At 46.9% G+C, this 26,681-nt stretch overlaps 1 protein-coding gene across 4 annotated transcripts in view; it reads left to right on the plus strand.

Moving 5' to 3' along the window:
• Positions 1–26,681, plus strand: part of LOC105498836 (receptor tyrosine kinase like orphan receptor 2) — a 219,246-nt gene that overhangs the window by 155,764 nt on the left and 36,801 nt on the right. For 2 of the 4 annotated variants that reach the window (XR_003013424.2, XM_011771187.3), the window contains exons 1-2: positions 14,713–15,333; positions 16,016–16,093. Coding sequence is in view for 2 of the 4 variants with exons in the window: in XM_011771187.3 (XP_011769489.2) it covers positions 15,222–15,333; positions 16,016–16,093 (190 nt within the window). In the remaining 2 variants the exon portion in view is untranslated. Of the gene's footprint in view, positions 1–14,712; positions 15,334–16,015; positions 16,094–26,681 lie in introns of those variants that run through there. The other 2 variants (XR_011612326.1, XM_011771189.3) reach the window with 1 other exon arrangement.

The raw sequence follows: 26,681 nt of genomic DNA on the forward strand, positions 1-26,681 counted from the left end.
GTCATGGGTGTGAGTGTGGACGTGTTTCGTAGGCGGTCCCACCTGTATGTACATTCATGCATATTTTTCCCATAACAGAGGTTCCTGTGTGCCATTTGGTTGTTGAGGCAAAAGTGCTTTCAAATACCAAGCTGAGAGTCTCCCTTCAGCCTGGAGAAACAGGAGGCACTTCACCCAGTGGTAATTACCCGTGACATGATGCCATGACTGATTAGTTTAGGGCTTCTGGCTGTGAAAATAAAAAGGCTTCAAGGAAAAGCTTGGAAACAACCATGATTTATGAGTTTATGAGTCTCAATTAGGGAAAACAATGTATTGAAAAATGTTCTTTTTTATAGGGGCGTGGGAAGTAAGCAGTGTCTGGTGATATGATTGCTAACTTAATTCATTCAATAAATTCTTCTAAAAGAAGAAAGCTTAGAAGTAACTAATCCATTAGTTTAAAGAAAAAATTCATAGTTGGCAATTACATGTATTTTTATGATAATCACAAACAGTAGTTTAAATTGCTTAAGTATATTCAACATCAATGCCACAATACAGTCACCATAAAATACACATTTATGTCATCATTCCAAAATTCTCATTTTTCTTATTGTAGAAATCAGACATCATCTAATGGTACCGAATATGGAAAGATGGTGGATGGAAGATGATCAGAAAATAGAACGTAAAGACTCTGTCTCATATTAGAAATGCATGGGGCGATTAGAGGCAGAGAAATCTAAATGCAGCTACATATAGCTTCATGCAGTTGGTATTTTGTTATATAATGCATTACTTTTTTTGTTTTTTTCTTTTGAGATGGAATCTTGCCATGTTGCCCAGGCTGGAGTGTAGTGGCACGATCTCGGCTCACTGCAATCTCCACCTCCTGGGTTTAAGCAAGTCTCCTGCCTCAGCCTCCGGAGTAGCTGGGATTACAGGCGCCCGCCACCACACCCAGCTGATTTTTGTATTTTTAGTAGAGACTGGGTTTCACCATGCTGCCCAGGCTGGTCTCGAAGTCCTGACCTCAAGTCATCTGCCTGCCTCGGCCTCCCAAAGTGCTGGGATTACAGGTATGAGCCACCGTGCCTGGCCTATAATACATTAATATTTAAAAATTTTAAGAGAACTAGAGAATCTCATTAAAATCAGAATTTCCAAGGTGAATTACATTATTTTACTTTTTTTATTAGAAAAATTAAACTAGTTTTTTTTTTTTTTTTTAATTGAAAAAGAAATGCCTAAGGAGAATCACTTGAACCTGGGAGGCGGAGGTTGCAGTGAGCCAAGATCGCTCCACTGCACTCCAGCCTGGGCCTGGGCGACAGAGACTTTGCCTCAGGAAAAGAGAAAAAGAAAAGAAAAAAAGAAATGCCTAAATGTGCGAAAATACTTCAGACAGCAGCTCACCGGGTTTCCCTCCCTAAAGCCTCTGTGTGGATTTGTTTCTTCTGGGATGTCTGGTGACTGTAACAGGTCAAGCTACATGTGTTCAGGAATGGCATGAAAGGGACACACCGTGGTTCTCACCTTGCTTTACTTACTGGTGAGTCTGCTGACTTTCTGCATCTCATGCACAGATTTACTTCCAGCTGCAAGCCCAGTGAAGTTTGGCAATTAATTCAGTGGTGATGGGGTGACAATAGAAACTTAGCATTGTTTTGAGAGTTAAACAAACTAAGGAGAAGTGGTTTAGCCAGTGCCCAGCACTCAAAACTTGTGAATATTGCTGTCCTTATTGTATTTTTATTATATCCATGTTATCTATTGCATTTAACAATTGTGTGTCTGTACTATAATTTGTTAACGAATTTGGGCTTGATTGGTATTTGGATAGTCTCCCATCTTTTGCTGTGACAATCAGAGCTGGAACAAGCATCCTTATAGTTGCACCTCCAGATAACCTGGAAGATAAAGTCCTGGCTATGGAACTGTGCATAGGCACATGGCTGGTTTTGGTAGAAGTCCTGATGGTGCAGCAGAGATTTTGAGGCATCGTTCACACCATGGGCCAGGCCGTAGGTGTCTGCCTCCCAGCCCTTGCATTGGCACGCATGAACTCTCTCTCTCATTCCAGTTTACCTCTGTTTAATTTGCACTGTAGTTTTGAACCTTTTCATATTTAATAGCTATTGCAATTTATTTTTATGTAAACTTTGTGTCCTTTTTTTTTTTTTTTTTTTTTTTTGAAATGGAGTCTCTCACTGTTGCCCAGGCTGGAGTGCACCATCTGCATAGGGCACTTACCACGAATGGAGCTCGTAGGACTGGAAGTTGCTCTGGGTGAGTCAGTGAGTGAATGGTGAGTGAATGTGAAGGCTTAGGGCATTACTGTGCACTGCTGTTGATTTTATAAACACTGGACACTTAGGCTACACTGTTTATAACAAAAATTTATTTCTTCAATAATAAATTAACCTTAGCTTGAGGTAACCTTATTACTGTATAAACTTCTTAGTTTTTTAATCTTTCTTTCTGTTGTAATAACACTTAAAACACTAACACATGCACAGCTGTACAAAGATATTTTTTATGTTTTTATTCTAGAAGCTTTCTTATTTTTATTTTTTTTTTAAACTAAAAACAAAGGCACAGACAGACACATTAGCCTAGGCCAACACAAGGTCCAGACCATCCATATCACTGTCTTCCACCTCCGCATCTTGTGCCACTGCAGGTTCTCAAGGACAGTAGCACGCATGGAGCTGTCATCTCCTATGATAACAATGCCTTCTCCTGGATACCTCCTAAGGGACCTGCGGGGGGGCTGTTTAACAGTTAAAAGTAAGAGTACACTGTAAAATGATGATAGAAAGTATAGTATAATAAGTACATAAACCAACAACATAGTCCTTTATTGTCTTTATCAAGTATTATGTACTGGACATAATTTTATGTGCTGTACTTTTTTTTTTTTTTTTTTTTTTTTTTGAGATGGAGTCTCACTCTTGTCGCCAGGCTGGAGTGCAGTGGCATGATCTTGGCTCACTGCAGTCTCCTTCTCCTGGATTCAAGCGATTCTCCTGCCTCAGCCTCCCGATTACAGGCTCGCGTCACCACACCCAGCTAATTTTTGTGTTTTTTTTTTTTTTTTTAGTAGAGACGGGCATTTCATCATGTTGGCCAGGATGGTCTCGATCTCCTGACCTCGTGATCTGCCCTCCTCGGCCTCCCAAAGTGCTGGGATGACAGACATGAGCCACTGCACCTGGCCTGTGCTGTTATTTTCATACGACTGGTAGAGCAGTGGGTTTGCTTAGACAGTATCACTGTAAGCCTGTGAGTAATGCATCAACTGCAGTGTAACTAGGCGATAAGAATTTTCCAGCTCCATTGTAATCTTATGGGACCACGGTTTATATATGGTTCGCAGTTATGGAGCACATGACTGTAGTTTTATTTTGTCTGATACTAGTGTTGTAGCCACTCCAAACTTCTCATGGTGGTTGTTTTATGATACATCTTTTAAACCTATTTGTGTTTCTGAATTCGAAGTGTGTTGCTTGTAGGCAGCCTATGTTTGGGTAATTTTTTTTAAAAATTCATTCTGCCAGTCTTGGTGTTCTGATTTGCCTTTTTTACCCACTTACGTTTAAGTTACTTACCAATATGGTACGCTTTACTTCTACCATTTTGCTGCTTGTTTTCTGTATGTCATAATTATGTCTTTTTTATTTCTCTATTCCTGCCCTTGTTTGCATTAGATAGTTCTTAATATACTTTTAAAATTCCCTTATTATTTGTTTTTATATATATTTGATGGGGTTATTTTCTTAGTGGCTTCATCTTAAATTTTTAAAAATCTAGTTTGGATTAATACTAACTTAATTTTGGTAGCATACAAAAACTTTTCCGCAAAATATCTCGCTTCCTTTCCCTCTCTTTTGAACTATTAGTGTCATAGACTTTATATCTTATGTGCTATTAGTCCATCAACATGGTCTTACAATTGGGGCTTACTGCAGTAGTCTTTTAAAACAAGTAAGTGAATAAAAGAATTACAAAAAAAAAAAGTTTATATTGTCTTTCATAGTACCTACTTAGTTACCTTTACTGGAACTCTTTTATTTATCTCTTCATGTGAATACAATTCCTATCCAGTGTTCTTTTATTTCATCTTGAATGACTCTTGACTGTTTCTTACAGGGTAGTCTGCTAATGATAGATTTTTCTCATTTTTTAAATATAATTTTTATGTAAAATTGATGCAACAATTCTGTATTTTTATGAGGCACAGTCTAACATTTTAGTGCATGTATGCATTGTATAATAATTAAAATGAGGTAAGTACCATGTCCATCACTTTAAATGTTTATTTCATTGTGATGACAACATTCGAAAACTTCTCTTTTAGCTATTGTGAAATATACATTACATTGTTACTCACCAGAGCTCACTCTTTGTAACTGTAACTTTGAACCCATTGACCAACCTCCCCCATCCTCTCTTCTCCTTCCCGTACCCAACCTTTAGTAGCCACTATTCTACTTTCTACTTCTGTGATCAACCATTTTAGATTGTCCTTCATTTCTGAAGAAGAGTTTGGATATTGAATTCTCTTTTTTTTGAGATGGAGTCTCGCTCTGTCACCCAGGGTGGAGTGCAGTGGCATGATCTCAGCTGGCAACCTCTGCCTCCCAGGTTCAAGCAATTCTCTACGTCAGCCTCCTGAGTAGCTGGGATTACAGGCTCCCGCCACCACACCTGGCTAATTTTTGTATTTTTAGTAGAGATGGGGTTTCACCGTGTTGGCCAGGCTGGTCTTGAACTCCTGACCTCAGGTGATCTGCCCACCCTGGCCTCCCAAAGTGCTGGGATTATAGCAGTGAGCCACCGCGCCCGGTCTAGATATTGAATTCTTGATTGAAAATCTTTTTTTTTTTTTTTTCCAACACTATGGTTGTGTTGTCTCCCTGGGTTCTGATGAGAAGCCAACTATTAACATTATTGAAGATCCCTTTTACGAGATAAACTGCTTCTCTTGCTGCTTTCAAGATTCTGTCTTTCAACAGTCTATGATGTGCCTGGTTGTGGATATCTTAGACTTTATCCAACTTGGAGTTCTTTGAGTTTCTCAAATATGTAAATTAATACTTTTATCAAACTTGGTGAGTTTTCATTTATGTTTTCTTCAAGTATTTTTTTCTCCTTCTTTCTCTTCTCCTACTGGACTCCTGTTATGTATGTGTTGGTATTGATAGTACCCCACAGGTCTCGTAGGCTCTGTTCATTTTTCTTCATTCTGTTTTCTTTGCAGACTAGACTATCTCTGTTGACCTGCCTTCCAGTTCACTGATTCTTTCTTCTGCCAGCTCAAGTCTGTTGCTGAGTCTGTCTAGTGAATTTCACTTACGGCACTTTCAACTCCAGAATTTCTGTTTGATGCTTTTAATCACCTTATTACTATTCTCTGTTTAGGAAGATAAAGTTATTGTAATCTAAAATTCTTCAGATATCCTTTCCTTTATTTTTTTGAATGTATTTATAACATTTTATTTAAAGTCTTTGTTGTGTGGCTGGTTAGCTCAGTTGATAGCATGGGGGTGTTGATAAAGTGTTTGTTAAGTTCAAAATCTTGGCCACTTTCTTCCCCCGTTCTGTGCATGTGACATACTTTTCTTGTTTCTTGGCATGTCTTGTAATTCTCTGTTAAAAACTGGACAATTCAGGTAGCAAATCCCCATACCCTTCAAAGTTTATTGTTGATACTGTGTTTCTTCTTTTTCATTGGATGGTTGGTAGTGTTTGCCTTGTTACTGTTAGTTTAGCAGCTTTCCTTTACTAGTTCTTTGGTTTATGTATTTCCTGTAATGTGTGACCACTAAGTTATCTGCTAATTTTTAAAGTTCTTTTAATATTTATTTATTTGTTTGTTTGAGACAGAGTCTTGTTCTGTTGCCCAGGCTGGAGTGCAGTGGCCCGATCTCTGCTCACTGCAGCCTCCTGGGTTCAAGTGATTCTCCTGCCTCACTCAACCTCTTGAGTAGCTGGGATTACAGGCACCCATGACCACACATGGCTAATTTTTGTATTTTTGGTAGAGATGGGGTTTCACCATATTGTGCAGGCTTGTCTTGAACTCCTGACCTCGTGATCCGCCCACCTTGGCCTCCCAAAGTGCTGGGATTACAGGCGTGAGCCACCACGCCCATCCTCTTTTTATTTTTAAATCCTGGATTCTGTGGGGTCACAGCCGAGCCAGTATAATTGTATATAATTAGCCAGTCACTGATCAGATTTCCTTTCCATACATGCCTTGCCTGTGTTTCTGACACCTTTCATCAAGAATCTGTATGAGACAGACTCGGCATGCTGTCCAGCTTCAGGGAGTTTGTAGGACGGCTTTAGCTTTCATTTCCTGATTGCACAGGGTTACAGGGTCTCATGGTCACCCAGAGAGGAGTGACTGTGGTGTCCTCTCCTTTCCCAGGTCTTTTCTGGGCATGCATACAGCCTTTTCCCTTCCCCGGGAATGTGTCAGAGCTTTTGAAGTTCCGTAGGTCCTCTGATTCTTTAGGACTTCCTTTTAAATTCGGGGTCAGGCTCATGTTGACTGCAGTTGTAGTCAGCTCTAGGCAGCTGAGGTTGCCAGCAGTTTGTTGTTGTTTTCATAATGCCCCAGGGGTATCTGCCATCTGCCACCTTCCCTACCCCTCCGCCCCCAGCTGAGTTCTGAGGCGAAGCTAGAGATCTCCCAGAGTGCTGCAGGTCCGGACAAAATGTTGACTCTGTTCTGGGGCCAGTACTTTTCACAGAGCTCCAAGAGCGGACAGTCTCTCACTGTCTGTGAGGCTGGTGGCCTTGGCTACTTCACCACTGAGCTGGGGAGGGAGGGGGAGTGGGAGTAGCCCAGGTTAACTGGTCACAGACCCACCTTCTTATCAAGGTTCAGCAGGTTCCCTTCAATAGACAATTTTCACTTCATATTTTTGTTGGTGTCAGCAGAGAGCAAGTTCATCCTAAATATACCACTCTGGGAGTGGATTCTCTAGTATATTGCTTATTTATTTATTTATTTATTTATTTGGAGACAGAGTCTTGCTCTGTGCCTAGGCTGGAGTGCAATGGCATGATCATGGCTTACTGCAGCCTCGACCTCCTGGACTCAAGCGATCTTCTCATCTCAGCCTCTGGAGTGTCAGGGATCACAAATGGCACACCACCATACCTGACTTTTTTTTTTTTTTTGTAGAAACAGGGTTTCCGTATGTTACTCAGGCTAGTCTTGAACTCCTAGGCTCAAAGTGATCCCCCCAAGTGCTGGGGTTATAGGCATGAGCCACTGGTGCCAGCTATATTGCCTTTTGAGTCTGGCTTCTCTCACTTAGTGAAATGTCCTGGAGATGCTTCTGTCGTGTGGATGTTGTATCCTTTGGCTCTTTCAATGGTTGAGTAGCATATGGTAGAGTTTTAAAGTCATGGGAGTTTCTTTGGAGTTGTAAAGATATATATGCTTATGTAAAAGGGGATGTTATCAGAGAGACTGTGGAACCTTGGGCCTGCCAGAGCTCCTGGAGAATTTTGGGGCATTTCAGGTTCCAAGGCAGTGGAGCAGGTCAGTGCTCTCCAGCATTGTGGAGGAACCGGAGCCTATGCCCTGCAGCAGATCTCAAGGGCCACAGAGCTGTGTCGCAGGGGCTCTGAACTGTGACACTGTCATCTGCCTCTGGTGTAGCAGGCACGACCCCGCATCTGGAGCAGATATGAGTCCTGGGCCCAGCCTTCGGACTGTGAGCCGAAACTCAAGAGACTCCTTGTGCAAAATGAACATGATGGTGGTCACCAAAGTATTTGTTTACTCATCAGGTGTTTTTTGAGTGCCTGGTGCATCTTGGGCTCTGTTCCAGGGGTGGGACAGGTGACCATCACGTAGACTCTGGAATTTGCATTCTGATGCAAAGACAGACAGTGAACCAGAGGCTTGTGTGCACACACACAGTGCTCTGGAAATACAGCAAGGAAGACAGCAGTCTGAGAGTAGGGCCAAGCAGTCTTCAGGTTGTTCAGGGGAGGCCTTGGGTAGGAACTAACACTGAAACAGGGGCCTGCAACCAAGCGAGGGGTGAACCATATGCACAGGGACTCTGAAACCAAGCGAGGGGTGAACCATATGCACAGGGACTCTGAAACCTAGCGAGGGGTGAACCATATGCACATGTGGGGAAGCATTTTCCAGGCAGAGGGAAGAATAAATGCAAACTGCAGGAGAGTGGCTGGAATTGGAGCTGAGGGAGGGAGAGATGAGGAGTGGAGGCCACCCCAGGACCAAACTCGTGTGTGTGTGCGTGTGTGTGTGTGTGTGTGTGTGTGTGTATGTATACCTGTGTCCATGTGTGTAGGGCTAGTGAAGGGAACTAGCTTCTTCTCTGAGCAAGTGGGAAGATGCTGGAAAGTACTGAGTACAGGAGCATTTATTCACTCATTCATTCGTCCACCTAATGAGCAACTTGCATGCTGCTCTTTAGGCGCTGGGGGTAGCAGTGAACACACAGATAGAATCTCCTGGCCCCATGAAGGCGAGACAGAAAAATAAACAGCCAGCCATCTCATGGAAGGCCTTAAGGGAAAAGTTCAACCGAAAAGTTGGGAGTGGTTAGGTTAGGACCATGTGTGTACATGTGGAGGGACGTATTTGACATTCTGAGTAGGGTCAGGGAGGTCCTTGCTCAAGGATGTAGTGTTGTATGAGAAAGATTTTTTAAAATGTGGTAAACTTTGTAAATGTAATTGACGTCTGCAAAAGGACATAAATCGCCAGTGTATATAGTTTGATGAATGTTGACGTGGTATATACACCCACCTAACAGCAGCCACGCCAGCAGCTCCCAGCAACCTGCTCCCCCAGGCATTGAAGCCAGCTGTGTTCTGACTGCCATCCCCACGGATGACGTCTGCCTGCCTTTGAACTTAGTGTGAGTGGAACTGCACAGCACGCATCTTTGTGTCTGGCCTCCTCCACCCGACCTGTTGTGTCTGAGCTTCACCCGTGTTTTGTAGGTAACAGTGTTTGAAGCCCCTTTGAGAGGCTTCCTGTGGCTGCTACATGGAGAGCAGGTGGGGGCCGGGGGCTGCTGCAGTCGCCCACAGCATGTTAGCAGGGCAGGTCCTGATACATTCTGCAGATAGAGCAAACAGCATTTCGCGACGGATTGGGCTTGGGATTTGAGAGGAAAGGAGCCAAGGCTAACTCCAGCCTTGTGGCCTTAGCTGGGAGCAGGGTGGAGTCAGCACTGATGCAGCTGGGCGGCCCCGCCAGGGCGCAGGTGTGTAACGGGAGGCCGGACTGCGGCATGGACAGGTCAAACATGGTGCCTCCTGGACACGCAAGTGGAGGTGTGGGCAGGTGGCGGGATTTCTGAGTCAACTTTCAGGGGAGCGGTCTGGCCTGGACAGGTGGTTTGGGAGTTGTGGGTATTCTGGTGTTATTTAAAACAAGCCTTTAAGGAGTCAGGATGGAAAGAGAGGAAAAGCTTTTCCATTCAGAGGACTGGAGAGGAGGAGAGACTCGCAAGCGGGCGGAGGCAAGAAAAGATCCAGACGTGGGCAGCGGAGTGGGGAGGTTGTGAGCGGTGTGCGTGGAATGGGGGCTGTGTGAATGCTGACCAGGGTCGTTACCCACAGCGGTCAGGCTGCAGAAGGCCGGTGCCGCCTCCATCCCTGGTGTGCCCTCCAGGCCTGACACGCTGCTCGCAGAGCCGCAGAGTGGCACTGGTGTAAATATTATGAGAAAAAGAAATGTCAGCCAAAGAGGGAAGAGCTGAAAAACTCATTTGGGCACAAGACTAGGCCTAGGGAGGGGCCGCAGCTGTGGCTGAAACCCCGGAGGGGTGAAGTGGGAGGACCGCCGGTCTCAGCGGATGGCTGTGAGGGTTGGAGGCGGCTTCCATATAAGTGAGAGTTGGGCTCAGAAGGGAGGCGTTTGGGGCACTAGAGTCACTAACTTGGCAGCTCCTCTGGCATATGGGCAGTCCCAGCACGCCTGAACTTAGCCCAGAGAAGAGAGTCTATCCATCCCTTCTCAGGGCGGCACTCACCGTCAGGCTGAGCCTTGCCGTTGTGAGTCACTCTCAAGTCAGCACTAAGTTTTGAAGACAAATGATGCTTCCCCTTATAGGCTGAATTGTGTCCCCCGAAAATAGAAACACAGGAGTCTTAGTCCTCTGTGTCTCAGAATGTGCCCTTATTTGGAGATCAGGTTTTTACACAGGTAGTTAAGGTAAAAGGAGGTCATCAGGGCCCTCACCCTGTGGGACTGGTGACCTGTAAGAAGAGAGATTTGGACAGAAAGACAGTGTGCATGGAGAGACAGTGAAGAGATGGAAGGAGAAGCCACCGTCTGCAAGCAAGGAGTGACCTGCAGCAGATCCTCTCTCCTGGCCCCAGAAGGAACCTGCCCTACAGACACCTTGATCCTGGCCTTCCAGCCTCGTGAACTGTGAGACAAGGCATTTCCATTGTTTAGGCTGCCCCATCTGTGGGGCTTTGTTGTGGCTGCCCTGGGAAACTAACACAGAAGCCACCTTAAAAAGAATCACTGCTGTTTCCTGTGATCGTATCAGACATTTACCCCTGTTTAATTCCAAGACTCTGAAGCAAATTCTGGCTGCCAGAGAATCTTCTGCTTTTGAACCCCCTCTGGGTTAGCCTCTGACTACATAGCCTGGGTCCTGGTTGATTATTATTCTTCCAATGTGGCACAGGGAACCTAAAAGATTGGACACCCCTGAAAAGCCTTAAGCAAATGAAGACATCTGCTTTCGCTGCCAAAGGATAGCGCAGTTTCTTTCCTAATTAGGGTGGGGTTTTTTTTTTTTTTTTTTTACATCCCTCCCTTTAATTAAAAACTTTCCAGAGATTCAAGGTGAAAAAGTAACCTTTTATATGCGTGGGAATAACGAATATTCCAGAGCTACTTCCTTGAAACTAGATGAAAAGATACAATAAACCTGGAGCCTTTACTTAGCATTTCTGTTTGCTCTTTTTCTGCTGGTCTCGGTGCACAAACAAGCAGCCACTTTGGAGAAAGCCTCAGCTCCCTGTCACAGTGATGAGGGGATCTCACCTTCTCACTGTATCTGGTGGGGGTGGAGGTGCGGCGTTTGGCCTCCCAGCCCCTCCGGGCTCACGGCTCCCAGGGCTGTGGACGCTGGGAAGAGAGGAGGTCTGTGAAAGGCCTCAATTCAGCCGCCTGAACGGCCTCTCTCCCCCTTCAGCTAAATATTCCTTTGGCCCCTGACAGTGGGCTTTTGTTGGGGGCTCTGGGGGCTGTCAGAGACAGAAAGTAGAAAGAGCTTTATGAAGGCAATATTGAAGGGAGTTCGGCTGGTACATTGACTCACTTGGGGGTTTAATACGTTTGCTGTAGAAGTGGAATCGAAGCAAAGTTTAAATTGGTGAAACGGTTACTCCATTTTCAAGTGGTTGAGTTTTAACTCCCTATTTCTAAGTAGAGTTAAGCCAGCCCCTGAAGGAATATAAGACCAGAGGCGAGTATTTACTCAACTCAAAGTTAGAAATAATGAAAATAAAAAATTACAGACTGTTAAGACCACTACCAATCAGGTACTGGCAGCCCACCTTGCGTGCTGTTTGGTTTTCTAGCTGCAGTTAACACACAGGGTGCAGTGTCTTAGTCACGCATTGCCCGAAACAGTCTCAAGCCTCTTTGCTATTGACATACTTCTCCTGACCCAGGTCCCAGACGAATAATGGCCTTACCCTTTCACGACTTTATACTCTGCTCCTTCCCAATTTTTCACTTTCCTACCTTAACTGTTGCCTTTCTAGCATCATGGGTGTTTTTGATCTGACCTGTTGCTGAGCTGAGTAGTTGTTCTGGAACACGAGTGACATTTGCACTTGTACGTGGGCCAGTGGGTACACGGAGCGTGCTCGCAACGTAGCTCATTGTGAAATCTATCCTTGCCATTCATTCAGGGGGTGTCTGGTGTGCAGCACCGCCACCTTCTCAGGCTGTGCTTTTTCCCTGCCATGGCTTCTGTTCTTCCACACATCCTGCAAATTATACCTTCACATGAGGACAACCAAATCCAAGAATGCCAAGCTCTGGTGAATAAAATAACCTTACTAATTAAAAAGAGACTGCTGTGAAGTTGTCTGAACATTCTGAAGACTGCATCTAATTACATCACAGTAAGCATACCGATTCAGATCAACAGGTGAAGAGATGAATGGATGAAAAGTCTGAATAACAAAGCACGTTTAAAAGAAACGCAAATCAAAACCAGAATAGCACCATGGGCTCAAATCCAAGGGCATAGGTGAAACTTCATTAATAAATGCTTGCTTAATGGTGTGTCTGCTGTTAATGAGAGAATGATTGTGATACTGAAGGTAGTGCCTGGGAATCAGAACAGACGTGCTTGCTACTTCACAGATATAAATTTATCTTTTTTTTTTTTTTAGATGGAGTTTCGCTCTGTCACCCAGGCTGGAGTGCAGTGGCGTGATCTCGTCTCACTGCAATCTCCACCTCCTAGATTCAAGCGATTCTCCTGCCTCAGCCTCCCAAGTAGCTGGGATTATAGGCACCTGCCACCATGCCTGGCTAATTTTTTGTATTTTTAATAGAGATGGGGTTTCACCATGTTGGCCAGGCTGGTCTCAAATTCCTGAGCTCAGGTGATCTACCCGCCTCGACCTCCCAAAGTGCTGGGATTATAGGCATGAGCCACCGTGCCCCGCCAGTTATCTTATCTTGTTAATGCCGTAAATCAAGATGTCACATCAGACGTCCATGTTGAAAGAAGGTTTTCAGAAGAGTTTTGTTTGATGGTTATATAATTTCTTTCTTTCTTTCTTTCTTTCTTTCTTTCTTTTTTTTTTTTGAGACGGAGTCTTGCTCTGTCGCCCAGGCTGGAGTGCAGTGGCATGATCTTGGATCACTGCAAGCTCCGCCTCCTGGATTCACGCCATTCTCCTGCCTCAGCCTCCTGAGTATCTGGGACTACAGGCGCCTGCCACCACGCCCGGCTAATTTTTTGTATTTTTAGTAGAGACAGGGTTTAGGCAAGATGGTCTCGATCTCCTGACCTCATGATCCACCCGCCTCAGCCTCCCAAAGTGCTGGGATTATAGGCGTGAGCCACTTCACCTGGCCTGGTTATATAATTTCTAATTATTCAGAATCTGCACCTCCAGCTATTGCAGGCCTGATGTGACTCTCTTAACAGCAACCTGGCATCATCACTATCAACAGTGAAACCTTTCACTTTGGCCATTCTGTAGACACCAATTGGTTCAGCCTGGAATATACAACACATTCATAAAGTGCTTCCAAGAATATGCTACAAATTCCTGCTTAAGAGCTGATGTCACCATGCCAATGGCAATTCCTATAGGACTCAGCTAAAAAATCCAACATTCTCCAAAATGTTTTAATTTCTAAATATTTGCCAGCATGCTGTCTAAATCATTGAATAACATATTAAATCCAGTGAATTTGTGTCTGATTCTGTTCATAGGGTTAGGGTACATACTTGGCTTTGAGGCCATTTACCAGGGATTGCACCATTAAGAATGTAAAGTATTGGCTGGGCACGGTGACTCATGCCTGTAAACTCCTAGCACTTTGGGAGGCAACATCCATTGTGGTGGCCCCTAAACTGGCCAAGTTGAAATCGTTCCCCGATCTTCCGAGTAGCCAGCCATTCCTCCTGGCTTGTGTGCAGCAGGAGTGGGGGCGTGTGCAGGTGTCCCCACCAGGCGAGCCTGGCTGCTCCTAAATTGCCCCACCTTGGGAGCAGCAATCCTAGTAGCTCCGGCATTTTGGGGTAGTTCCTCCCTTTCATACTTCAGTCATCTCTGAGGCCTCACGTACGTTCCCCACATCCCCTTCTCCTTGTGGAGGCAGCCCCCCAAGTCTGGGAAGTGGTCTGAGCGAGCCTTATTAATGGCCTTGTTTCTTAATCCCGTGGCACAGTATGCTTTCTTCTTTTTTTTTTTTTCTTTTTGCTACTACAGGGCATGCATTTTAAAAAGTATAATTATAAAATTGAAGCTTGTTCAAAATACTGCATATTGTCTGATTTCATTTATAGAAAATGTCCAGAATAGGTGAATCCATAGAGACAGCAGATTCGTGGTTACCAGGGGCTGAGGGAGACACGACAGGCTTGGCGGGGGGATGACTGCTAATGGGAATGAGGTTTTCCGGGGGAGATGATGAAATGTTCTGGAATTTCATAGGGGTGATCATTGCACAACCTTGAGAATGGACTGAAAACCACTCAATTGCACACTTTAAAATGGTGAATTTTATAGTGTGTGAATTATATCTCACACACATTAAAAAATTGATACTTGTTCACAGTAGAGCCATTTAAATTGAAATAAAAGAAATTTAAATTACCTATAATTCCAGATGACTAATAGTAACATTTTGATGATGATGATGATGATGTGTGTGTGTGTGTGTGTGTGTGTGTGTATGTGTGTGTGTGGCAGTTTTGTTATTATTGTTTCCATGTTTTGTTTATTTTGGAGGAAAGGTGGTATTCTTAGCTCTTTTACGGGTTAGGAGAAACCCTATTGGGTTCTGCTGAAAACACTGAGCCCTGTTTTCACTTGTACCTATCCTACAAGTTCACATACTTCCTGTCACACTTTGCATATCAACTTTAGAAGGCTGCAGTATCTGGAGTGAGCCCAAACTATGTAGTATAGGGAGACGACACTTTAAAATTTCAAGATATAAATGGTGTCTTAGTTTCTCAGATTAGCAATAACAACCTAGTTTTGTTGAAACTTAAAGTGTCAGTTCTAAGGGTCTCGTGATTGGACATGCTGAGTTTATTAACCGCGTTTGACTGGCAGAGGAAGTGAAATTTCCACGCGTGAAAATGCCTCCATTTCTGAATTAGAAACTGACTTGGGAAGAGCCAGGACTCTTTTCCACAGGGAAATTGGGCTAGTGAAGCTTATTTTTCTTTGGGGTATGTATTTATTTGAGTGTTTCACACCATTTGTCAATTTCTAAGCAGTTAATAATTTTTATTTCTCTTTTCGATGTGTGTATATAGCGTAAGTATGTTTGATTTCATGTGGTCTCTCTACATTTAAACAGTGCTGAGTGATGGTGTGTGTAATGTGCTGATTTAAAATTTCAAATCCAAACTGAAGTCTTTAATACTTCAGCAGAAATCCACGGACCGCCTTGCATAGCTGACGCCAGCCTCTGTTCTGTAGCAGAAGGTGCTTCTGTCTAGGTTTCCATGATGGAACCACTCGTCCTCCCCCAGGGATGCAGCACCGGCTGGCCCCATGTGGTTTACCTACTGTTGAGGAAGAGTAAAATACACACAACTGTTAACCTGGGGAAGAATGGTAGGATTGCTGTGGGAGAGGTGTGTGGTTTGCAGGGAGACTTAAGAGAATAGAAACGTTTCTTCTGAATGGTTGCTCATGGACATTTTATGAAAGATGGCTCAGGGCTTGGCTTTTGGGGGTGGGTAAATTTGAACTAGAAATGATAAGAAGAATGGAAGTGAAAAGCCACAGCACCCATTTATGTCCTTTACATTGTGGGGTGGGTACTTGGCTGCTGCCACTGGCTCTGGGGATGGGGAGGGCAATGAGTTGCTTAAGAAATCCTCCAACTCTGAATTTATTACCCAATTACCAGGACCTCCATCTGGAGGGCAGCCTGCGGCATCTGGCTACAGAAATGTTTGATTTTGCCAGCCAGTGCTTTGGTTTCTTTCTCTCCCTCTCCCTCCCGCTCTCTGTCCCTCTCTGAATGAAGCCCAGGCTCCACTGCCTTACTTCCATACCTGGTTTGCAAAGCCCCCACATTTGCTATTCTTGGGATAAGCTTCAAAGTCACTTGTACTGTTATGTCATATCTTTATATCACTATAAAATCCCTCTAGAGGTTACCGTAATGTCTTATCCCTCTGTGTTTTTTACAAATACCGTGTAGTTTTGCTAGAATGTCATTGTCTGCATAAAATTAAAGGCTCCTGAAAGGAAAACTTGTTTAATACCTATCCTGGTTTCTTTTTCCCAGGTGAAGTGGAGGTTCCAGATCCGAACGACCCTTTAGGACCCCTTGATGGGCAGGACGGCCCGATTCCAACTCTGAAAGGTGAGCTGGGACATGCAGGTGCTCCCTCTGTTCTTGGAACGCCCTGTGCTGAGGCTCATCTTGCCCTGCCATTGCCTGAAGGAAGGCGCTGGGGGTCCTCTGGCCCCTTGCTGCCCCCTGGTGGTGGGCATGGTGGACTGCCACCTTGTTTCCTGTGTTTCTTGACTTGGAGGGCATTGAGGGCCTGTTGGGGCCACAGGTGGGAGGTGACATGCAGGGAGGCGTGGGCGGACAGTTGGTGGCGGCCTGGCAGATGGGGAAGGGGCCTGAGCAGAGCCTTAGGAGCTGGATTCCTGTTGCCTGTGACTCCAGAGGTGTGTGTACGTCTCAGTGGGCAGGCGGCCCTCCTCCTCTCAGCCACCTGGATTTCTGCCTTGTGGCTTCAGCTCTTCCCCTGGGTCTGTGGTCAGAGCCATGCTCACTTAGCACACCTCGCTGGAACGCACCACAGATTTGTCGGGTGGATAGAACAAGTTTCCCCCGGATGCAGACCTGTGGCTTGAGGAAGTGATGCATTTGCTGATGCATGTAGTGTCACCTCAGCCGCAGATAGCCTGTCTCAGTCAGCTCGGGCTGCCTTAGCAAGCACCACAGACCGGGCAGCTGAAACAACACACACTTCCTAGTTCTGGAGGCTGGAGGTCCAAGATGAAGGTGCCAGCACGGTTGGGTTCTGGAGAGGACCCTCCTCCTGGCTTGCAGATAGCCGCCGCCTTGCTGTGTCCTCATACGGCGGAGAGAGAGAGGTCTGTTTGATTCTCTTCTCATAAGGACACTAATCCCGTCATGGAGGCCCCGCTGAAACCAGCCCAGTAGTCCTATAGGCAGTTCTTTGGGAGAAACAGAGAACTTGACCCTGGTCTTAAAGTTTGAAACTTACATTTGTTTTTTCTTGAGTTCCTTCTAAAGGAAAAGGATGCCCAGACCTCTCAAAAAAGTATTGAATCATGCTTCTGCAGGCCCTCCTCCATCATGTCTGCTCTGTACCCCTCCCTAGTTCCTGTTTTCTCACACACAGTTACTTTTCTTCTCTGGTGTATAAACCCCAAGTTTTAGTCCATCGGGGAGATGGATTTGAGACTGAGTTCTCATCTCCTTGACTGCAGCACGTGATTAAAGCCGATTAAAGCCCCTTTCCTTGGCACTGCTTGTTGTTTCAGTGATTGGCTTTCTGTGTGGGGAGCAGGAGGACCTAGACCGAATCCCAGTGTTTTCGTAACACCCGCCTCATGACCTCATCTAATCCTAATTACCTTCCAAAGGCCTCACCTGCAAATATCATCACATTGAGGGTTAGAGCTTCAACTTACAGGTTTGGGGGACACAAATGCTCAGTCCATAACAATAAACTGCTGGAACAGCCACTTTATTTCTGTGCAGTCTACAGAGTGGCTCTGCACAGCATCTGCATGGAGGTCAGTTGTTTAAAACCAAGAGCAGGTGGAGCTCTGCCCAGCATGCAGGGTGGTGGTGAGGCTGGTGCCTGGTGCTTGGAGGCTTCCTTAAGAGGATTCCATCCTCTGTAGGATGTTAAATGTAGAAAACACATGCTCTGAAAGCTTGTTTAGCACACTGGCCTTGGGGACCACATTTCCTTAGGAGTAAAAATAGTTTTTGATGGTTAGATTCTCAACTTGTTTCTCAAAAGCCTGACAACCCACAGTGCAGAAAGACCACAGATACTTACTGATTGCCCCCATAGCTGGCTCTGCATGAGATCCTAGGACATGGTGTTGGCTGAACCGTGCTCTTTGCTGTGTGGAGTTTACAGGTCTGGGGAGAGTCAAGCTGTCAGGTGATTATGAAATTCTGAATTGTGGCAAGTGACCTGAAGGAAGAGATCAGGTTTGGGGAGGGTAGAAGAGAAACGGGTCTCTTGATTTGGGGACAGATGGTTGTGCTGAGATCTGAAGAGTGGACGCTGGCCAAGTGAAAATGGGAGGGAAGTGTGTGCCAAGCCCACTGGGGGCCCTGGGTCAAGTGGGACTTGGTGTCGTGGTGGTGCCACAGGGCAGATGCCTGGCTTACGGGCTGGGGCAAGGTGGAGGTCAGAGTCAGCTGGGGCTGAATCCCTGAATCTCAGTAGGGCAGCCGGGAGGCTCTTGAAATTCAAGTCAGTTAGAATAAATAAAATTACGAATTCAGTTCCTTGGTTGTACTAGCTACACTTCAATTTGGCAAGAGCCTCCCACAATGGGTAGCACAGATCTAAAATGTACCAGTATCACAGAAAGTTCATGGGGCAGCGCTGGGCTATGCCCTGCACAGCACTTTAGGTCCTGGAATTTGTGTTTCATTGTCAGTTGTTGAGGGCGTCTGGTCTGGGGGGTGGTGCAGTCTGATTCACTCTGTGAAAAAATCACACGGCAGCTGTCAGGCACGGTTCGAGGAGAAGCAGAGGATGCAGTTGAGGGGGTGGGGGCGAGTGACGAGAAGCAGATAGGCCACAGTAACGGCCGAGAATCCAACTGGAGTCATTCCATAGACTCTGATATTTCCTTGGGAAAATGTATTGCAGTCCTTTGTTTCAGATGCGCTGCAAACCTCTCGCCCAGATGGGGAGCGTGGGGGCTTCCTGGTGGGCCTGGGGCGGGGCTGTGCTGAGGCTCCTGGAGCGGGGGCTGCAGGGGGCCTGAGACTGCTTGTGGGATGGGAGCTGCTCTTTAAGTGGAGTGATCATAAGTAACCCTGTGAGGCAGAAACAGCTGCATATTCATGATGCACTTAGGAAGATACATTTGCTTATCAAGGTGAAAAAATGACCATCAGATGAAATTTAACAGAAAATTTTATTCCCTGGATGCTGCAAGCTCCCAGCATTTATAAGTCAAATTCAGTGCCCTAAGGTGGGATTCTCTCACTTCCCTTTCTGGAAGTGGAGCAACTTCTCAAGCTTAGAATAGAATACTTTCTACTGTGCTTTTTGTTTGTTGGGATTTGATAGCCTCTTGACTTCTTTTGTTGTTGTTGTTAACCCACAAGCGATTGGGTTAAAAACCATGTGTGTTCACTGCGTTCCCATGACTGAAAGGAGTTGATTGATGACAGAGTTTGGAAGTTTGCCTTGGACTTCTGAGAGCACAGAAACGCTGAAGCTGAAGGTGGCCCGTCAAGTGGGCACATCTGTACATACATGCATGTTTATGAAAGGGTAGTACAAAAAGAGAGCAAAGAACCACAGACAGCCGGGCTGTGTTTCTTTGCAGTAGCAGGATAGCGCAGTATAGTGCCGCAGTTCTGAGCCTGGGTTTGCAGGAGGAAGGGCCTGGTTAGATGCTGGCTTCACCCTTCCCCTGGGGCCAGGGCCTTGGGCATGGCAGTTTCAAGATGGGAGTACCCCCTGGCGTAGGCGGGATGAAAGGACTTGCTCAGCTCGCTCCAGGCACCCAGAAGCAGTAGCTGATGCTGGCGCCATTTGTTAGCATCACAATCATGATGATTTGTGGATCCATCAGCACCCTTAGTGGGACAGGATCCATAGTGAACTGCCCGCCCCCGCCAAAGTCTCAGGGTAGGGGCCCCAATCTTTCCCCTGCTCGTTAATTATCTGGTTCTGTAACGTGATTTTACTTCCTTTTGAGTTCTTGCTCTTGCACAAATGGAGACTGACTCCACCCGTCCTTCTACTCCTGGCCCGTTCCTTATATCATTTAGTGATAGAAGGAGTCGGCCTTGCAAAGCCAGACTCATTCGTCCTGCACATTTTTGCTCATAGAGCTTCTGGGAATGTCACGCTTGGCCACATTTGGCCTAATCACATGTATAATCATAGCTGAATGTACTATATTAGCTATTTATTTAACCCAATCATCAGTCATGATGTATGAACATCTGCAATATCACTAGCAGGTGACGTTGGCCTGTGGACCAGTTCATCAGTGATAAGACAGCTTTACCTTTGGCCAAGCAAAAGCGAATCCAAGAATTAGCTGGAAAAAGTGTTTTTGTTCAGATGTCCTAGGTCAGTATTTGGGATGAAGCTTATATTTGATAGATGGTATCGAGAGAGAGAGAGAGAGAGAGAGAGAGAGAGAGAGAGAGAGAAGTTCCCAGAGCAAAAAGCCTATATAGAGAAAGTGAACACCGATGATGTTGTGATTTACAGATGAAAAGTTTGCCTTCGGTTTTCATATGCCAAAGTTCTGTCATTGTTTAAGACTGCAGGCGACTGTAGGACTCGGTTATCACCAGGTTAACATGTGAGTGGATATTTAACAGAGCTTTGTCTTCCCTTGTTACCTTAGACATCCAGTAGACATACATACATACATGTTTTAGAATTATCATTCTATTACTTACAGAGGCTTCTATCTGACCTAGAAACCACATGCTTTTTTGTTCCAAGGCTGTGTTTTAAGTGCACATGGAATACAGCTTGTGTTTTGTAGGATCAGTACTTTGGAATGTTTGTGGGAAGTGGATAATTTCTGAAGTTCGGGGCAGGGTGGTGTGGGCTCGCCTGTCTGCTGGCCTCCTGTTCTGGCTCCGCCAAAATAGACCCGGCGAGCTGTGTCTCTGTCTTTGGAGAAGAGCTGCTCCTGGTCCACACTGCAGCCAGCAGGGGAACTCCTGACTTTGCCCATGTGAGGATGTGTTGCAATTATAGGTGATCTCAAGTGGATTCTAAATAACAGGGTAGTGAAACCAGTGCCTTGGTTACTAGGCTGTTCCCTGCTATTTGTGACATGTCAGGCTGTGGTGCTGAACTAAAATTTCCTTGGAAAGAGAAAACAAAGCAGTCAGCAGAGCTCCCTGAGCTGACACGGAGACCGTGCCTATTGGTCTCTGTTTACCAAGCATCAGTTTCCTAGTTCATATAGGTCTTACCGGCTGAATTATTGTGTGTGTTTCTGGTTTATCCTGGAACTCCTGGCATGCGTGCCTGTGTGTATGCATGATGGTTTGATAGGTTTAACATAGAGTGAGGGTCTCTGAGGCTAAGCGGGTGGAAAATGAAAATAGGATCATCACTGCAAACAGTCAGCATTCAGTCTGTGAGGTCTGTGATTCGCAGCTCGGGCTCAGCATCAGGGTGCGCCATGCGACTCTCCCAGCTGTGTCTCCTCTGGCCAGGCACCCCATGGAAAGTTACTTTTGAGGCTCCAGCTTCTGAATGTACAGAATGGGCACGATGAACGTGAGTTGTTCTGAGCGTGTGCAGAGACGGCAGTTGTGCGTCAGCTGCTGGGTGCACGCCTGGCTCCAGGAGGCAATAACGTTGTTGTGCCTGGGCTTGTTGTTCCCTTAGAATAGGGAAGACACTCCCTGGGGTGGGTGTGTTCCAAGCGCCCGGACCAGAATGTGAGAGGCACCCTCCCCACCTATACCAGGTGAGCCTGGGGTGGGCCCCGTGCTGACTGCCAGCAGGCAAGCCAGGGTAAAGAGTACGAGGACTGTCCTCCTGCCTGGTGATTGGAGCCTGTCCTCAGAACTCTGCTCATCCTGAGAACATCCAGATCGAACACAGAGCTGACGCTGAGGTCTACCAGATACCCACAAGGGGCACTCAAGCACAGATAAGGATGCACAGGGCAGCGTGGTGCAGTCCCCAGGGCCACCATGCGGGCATCCCTCTGCAGCAGACTGCTCTGTTATTCCTCAATAATTTCCCTGCAGAGGGAGAAAGGACAGGGTCTAGACACATAGAACAATAAAGAGAAAATAATGTGAACAGTACAGTGCAGCGGAAATGCACAGGGAACTGATGGTGGTCTGGATGTCCAAGGCGTTACTCAGATGGGCACGGGGGCTTTCTGGGAGGATGTGGCCCCTGAACTGAGGCTTCTTGCCTTCAGCATGTATTTACCAAAGCCCACCGCATGCTGGGCGCTCAAGAGTCTCTCAGAATGTCTCAGTATGAGGCAGCGTGGTCTCCACTTCCCCTGGGCTCACTGAGTATCCTCCTAAGTGGGAGAGGCAAGCCTGGGAACCACAGAAGGACCTCAGATCATGAAGGTGCTGGAGGAAGGCAGGGCCGGGACGAGAGTGAGCGGTGCTGGCTGTCGCCGATAGGGTGGTCAGGAGGCTGAGCCCCACAGAGTAGGGGCAGTGGCTGGCAAAGGCCCCACAGCTCAGGATGCTCCAGGCAGGAGGCGGGCGTGGGAGAGAAAGGGAACGTGGGGTCCCACTCAGAGCAGCAAGGCTATGACACCCAGTCTCACAGTGGGCGCCCAGGGTCAGACTCGGGTTTCATTCTGGCCACTTTGGTTGTTATGTAGCCAAGGGCAGGAGTGGGGGATGGAGTCCCACATGGCTCCGTGCTCAGGGAACCCCAGGGCAGCTCTGAAGGTGCTGATATACTTAAGGGGCACAGGCAGGGACAGGACCAGGCCACTACCAAGGAGGCCAGAGTGGGCTCCATGTTCTCATCCTGGGGCATCTCAGCCCTGTGGGTGTTGGCTGGAGCTAGAAACTCATTTTACAAGGGCACAGGAGGCTTGCACTGAGCCCAGTGTCCACATCCATGTCCACCCTGGTCTGGGGATTGCTGGGGGTACATTTTGTATGGCACAAAGAGAAGCTCCAAGCTCCAGGGTGACATGGGGAGGGAGCAGCTGCCGAGCACTAGGACTTGGTGGAGGGAAACCTCCAGGCAGGTCATTCTTAGGTTCCAGGTCAGAAGCCAGTTCAGCCCCTGCCAGTCTTCTCTGCCCCCGCCCAGCCCACAGCCACACAATCCCAAGCAAACCTTTCCCTAAGACGTTTTCTAACATCCATTGGACAAAACAAACAAGATTTCCAGGTTGTGAGCCTTGCACCACTCTGGAGGCTGAAGGCCATGTTCAAGGCGCCTTCGATCCAAGTAGGGGAGCCTTTGTCCTCCTATTGGCTGTGAGTCTGCAATGCCCGTTGTGTTGTCTGGATCTGGAGCCACTGAATGGTCTTGGAAGAAAACTCAACCCCACAAATAGGAGATTTCAAAGTGCACCGTTGGTTGTTCGGGGCAGAGTTTGGGCCGGGCATCTGAGACTGTCTGGACTGTCTGTAGACCCACAGCAGCTTCTTGCCATCGGTGAGGCTGATTCCTGCCTCCGAGCCTTCCCTGCAGTCCTCCATCAGCCCCTCTCTTTTCCCAGGGGTAGAGTTCTGATAGCCCGCGCCCAGCGGGGTGGCGTCCCTATGGTGGGCGGCCGTTTCCCTCGTCTGACTGGTATTGTCAGTGGCTGTTGTTCTTCCTTCTGTGGGTGACACACATGGACAGCAGTGATTATTCCTGAGCTCGCTGGGTTTGAGACCGCACTGCAAAGGACTGTGCCACCACCTGTCTGTCTCTGTCTGTCCCCGGGGTGTGCACACACAGGTGTCTCTGTCTCTTTGGGTGGGTGTGGATGTCACCTGTGTGTAGGTCTTAGTTTTAGTTTCTTGGACTGTCTCCTTCCGTCTGCAGCCGTTCTTCTTTCTTCTTCAATTCCTCTACCCTTGCAAAGGATAGGTCCTTTGTCATAGCAAAGGATCTCAAGACAAGATGCCTTAAGACATCAGAATGTTTTCTCTCAGCTCTGGAGGCCAGAAGTCTGAAATCAAGGTTTGTTGGCAGAGTAGGTTCCTTCTGAGGGCTCTGGGGACAGTCTGTGCCATGCTTCTGTCTGAGCTCCAGGCATCGCTGGCAACCCTTGATGCCCATGGTGCTCTGTGGCTGTGGCATCATCCCCCCATCTCTGCTCTTTCTTCCCTCTAGGTCTGTGTCTGAAATTCCCTGTTCCTATAAGGAAACTATCGTTGGATTAGGGCCCTCGCTAATCAAGTAGGACTCCTCTGAACTTCATTACATCTACAGTGACCCTATTTCCCAGTAAAGTGGCACTCACGGGTTGCGGGGCTGAGGACTTCAGCGTGACTGGCTGGGGGACACAGGTCAGCACACCATAGTCTCGGTTTGTCCAAAGGTACAAACACTCTTAGGTGCTTTTCTTCATCTCGCAAGTCCCCATGCTTCTTGTTTTCCTCGTTTTCTCTGACTCCCATCCTTCCTGACGCTGCCCCTGGTTTTCTGCAGCTGACTGCATGCACCGCTCAGCAGCTCAGTGGGAAAGCCTGAGGAGAGTGGCCGCTGTTCCACGCCCGCAACGGATTTATTAACCTGAAAATATTTTCCCTCGGGAGGAACAGCTTTACGTCCTTCCTGCAGCTCTCAGGATTTCCATTCCATGTGCCCTTCCAGGAAATTTGTTTTATTTCCCACTAATCCAAGCTCTACAACCTCATGATCTCTAATACACAAAGTTTTCTTGATCTTCCCGGACTGATCCGTGTGACCCGGTAAAAGCAGATCCTCAAACGCCTGAGTAATTTGACCAAGTTGGTGAATACTTGGATGATCAGCTGGGATTTAAAAATCATAAGTCAGCCGGGCACGGTGGCTCACGCCTGTAATCCCAGCACTTTGGGAGGCTGAGGTGAGTGGATCACGAGGTCAGGAGATCAAGACCATCCTGGCCAACATGATGAAACCCCGTCTCTATTAAAAACACAAAACTCAGCCAGGCATGGTGGCGCGTGCCTGTAATCCAGCTACTCGGGAGGCTGAGGCAGGAGAATCATTTGAACTAGGGAGTCGGAGGTTGTAGTGAGCCGAGATCACGCCACTGTACTCCAGCCTGGTGACAGAGCGAGACTCCGCCTCAAAAAAAAAAAACAAAAAAAACAAAAAAAACACGGCAGGGCGCGGTGGCTGAAGCCTGTAATCCCAGCACTTTGGGAGGCCGAGACGGGCAGATCACGAGGTCAGGAGATCGAGACCATCCTGGCTAACACAGTGAAACCCCGTCTCTACTAAAAAAAAAATACAAAAAATGAGCTGGGCGAGGTGGCGGGCGCCTGTAGTCCCAGCTACTCGGGAGGCTGAGGCAGGAGAATGGCGTGAACCCGGGAGGCGGAGCTTGCAGTGAGCTGAGATCCGGCCACTGTACTCCAGCCTGGCGACAGAGCGAGACTCTGCCTCAAAAAAAAAAAAAAAATCGTAAGTCTTTGATCTGACTGTGACTGCAGCAGAGCCGTGTTCCCTGGTGATGAGATTCCTTTGTTACTTTGCCTTTGGGTTGTTCTAATGCTTGGACTCAGCTCCCTGTCCAGAGATGTGCAGTGCACAGAGAGCTGGCCTGGGCACAGGGAAGACGAGCCTGTACCATCAGTTGCTAAAGTCGTGCCACTGTTGAGTTAGAAAGGGGAGTCAGTTAAAAGGGAAGACTTCTGTTCTGTGTAACGCTATGCAGTGTGAGTGCTGCCCAAATCCAAGTGAGCCAAAACCTCGGTCGGCCATGCCTGGCTCCTTTTGGCCTGGCAGATTGTTTCTGGAGAGGTTTGGGGCAGCTACAAAGGCATGTTTTTGTGAGTTGGAGGAGAGCTTAGAAAATGGTTAGTACAAACCCCGTATTTTGCACATAAGGGAAAAATGAAGCCAAGAGAGGCTAAATGACTGGCTATAAATTAAACACCAAGGGAGAAAGGAATATTGTGCTTACTATCTAGAGAGCTTTCTCTCCCGCTTTCATGTGTGGCCCCTAGAGAATCGATGACGTTGAAAATGGTGGACCAGACTCATTTGGCAGCCCTCCCACGTAAATTACATATGAGTGCTCAATAAAATGCTAGTAAAAGATGCAAATGCTTATATGAACGTGCAAGGGAGATGGAGAAACGCCCAGGAGCCAGGAATGGAAGGGAAGCAGGATTATAAGTGACAGCCCTGGGCTGCCACAGAAGAAACCACTTGAGGTAGCCCCCACTACATTTGCAGCCTTGGAGAACAGCCCGCTTCTCCTAGGTCCTCGAGAAGAGTTTATCTGACACCAAGGGCCGAATTTTGAAGGCATCATGGAGTTGTGACATGAGCTCACCAACAGTGAAAAGTGGTGTCACCGCATGGCCATGGCACACATGTGGACATGTCTGTGAGCCACAGAGCAGAGAGAACACCAAAACGTGGACACACCAAATCCACCAGGGCTGTAATGTCAGAGCAGGCCCGGGAACATAAATGCTATACTCGAGAATATGCAGGGAGAGGGAAATCCTGATGGAGAGTAAATGAAAGAAGTCACCTAAAGTTACTGACGTCACTTGGAATTGGATGTATTAAGTTTCCTCTAATCAGGAGAAATGAGGGGTTAGGAGAAAAATCTAGCTTGGTTTAGAAAAATAAAGGAATGTACATTTCTTGCACCATAATGTAAGGCCTATGAAATATCATCCCTGCTGTAGAAACGATTCTGCTAGGTCTGGTTTCATCAAGAGCCTTGGGTTTCCACACCAAGCCAGGAGGGAACCCATGGGATCCACAGAACTGAAGCTTTGTTGACAAGCTTCCCTGTGAAGCTCAGAGACCTGCGCGCTGGAGTCCTGGAGAAGAGGGATGAGCACCTTGCCTCGCGGTCAGCCCCCGGAGGTGACATGAGAGATCGCCTCCACCCTGGCTCCAGATGGGAAACACAGAAGGCTCTCCCATGAGAAATCAGCTGGGACAGGCACCTCTGGAAGCCAGATTTACATTACCAGAATGCTGTAGGACATTCCAAGCCAAAAAGTGAAGATAAAACTTGGCACTGGCTGTCAAGCGAACCCAGTCCTCAAGGGATTCCCTCAGAAAAAC

This window comes from Macaca nemestrina, chromosome 14, assembly GCF_043159975.1.
Source record: "Macaca nemestrina isolate mMacNem1 chromosome 14, mMacNem.hap1, whole genome shotgun sequence".
Taxonomy (NCBI): Eukaryota; Metazoa; Chordata; class Mammalia; order Primates; family Cercopithecidae; genus Macaca; species Macaca nemestrina.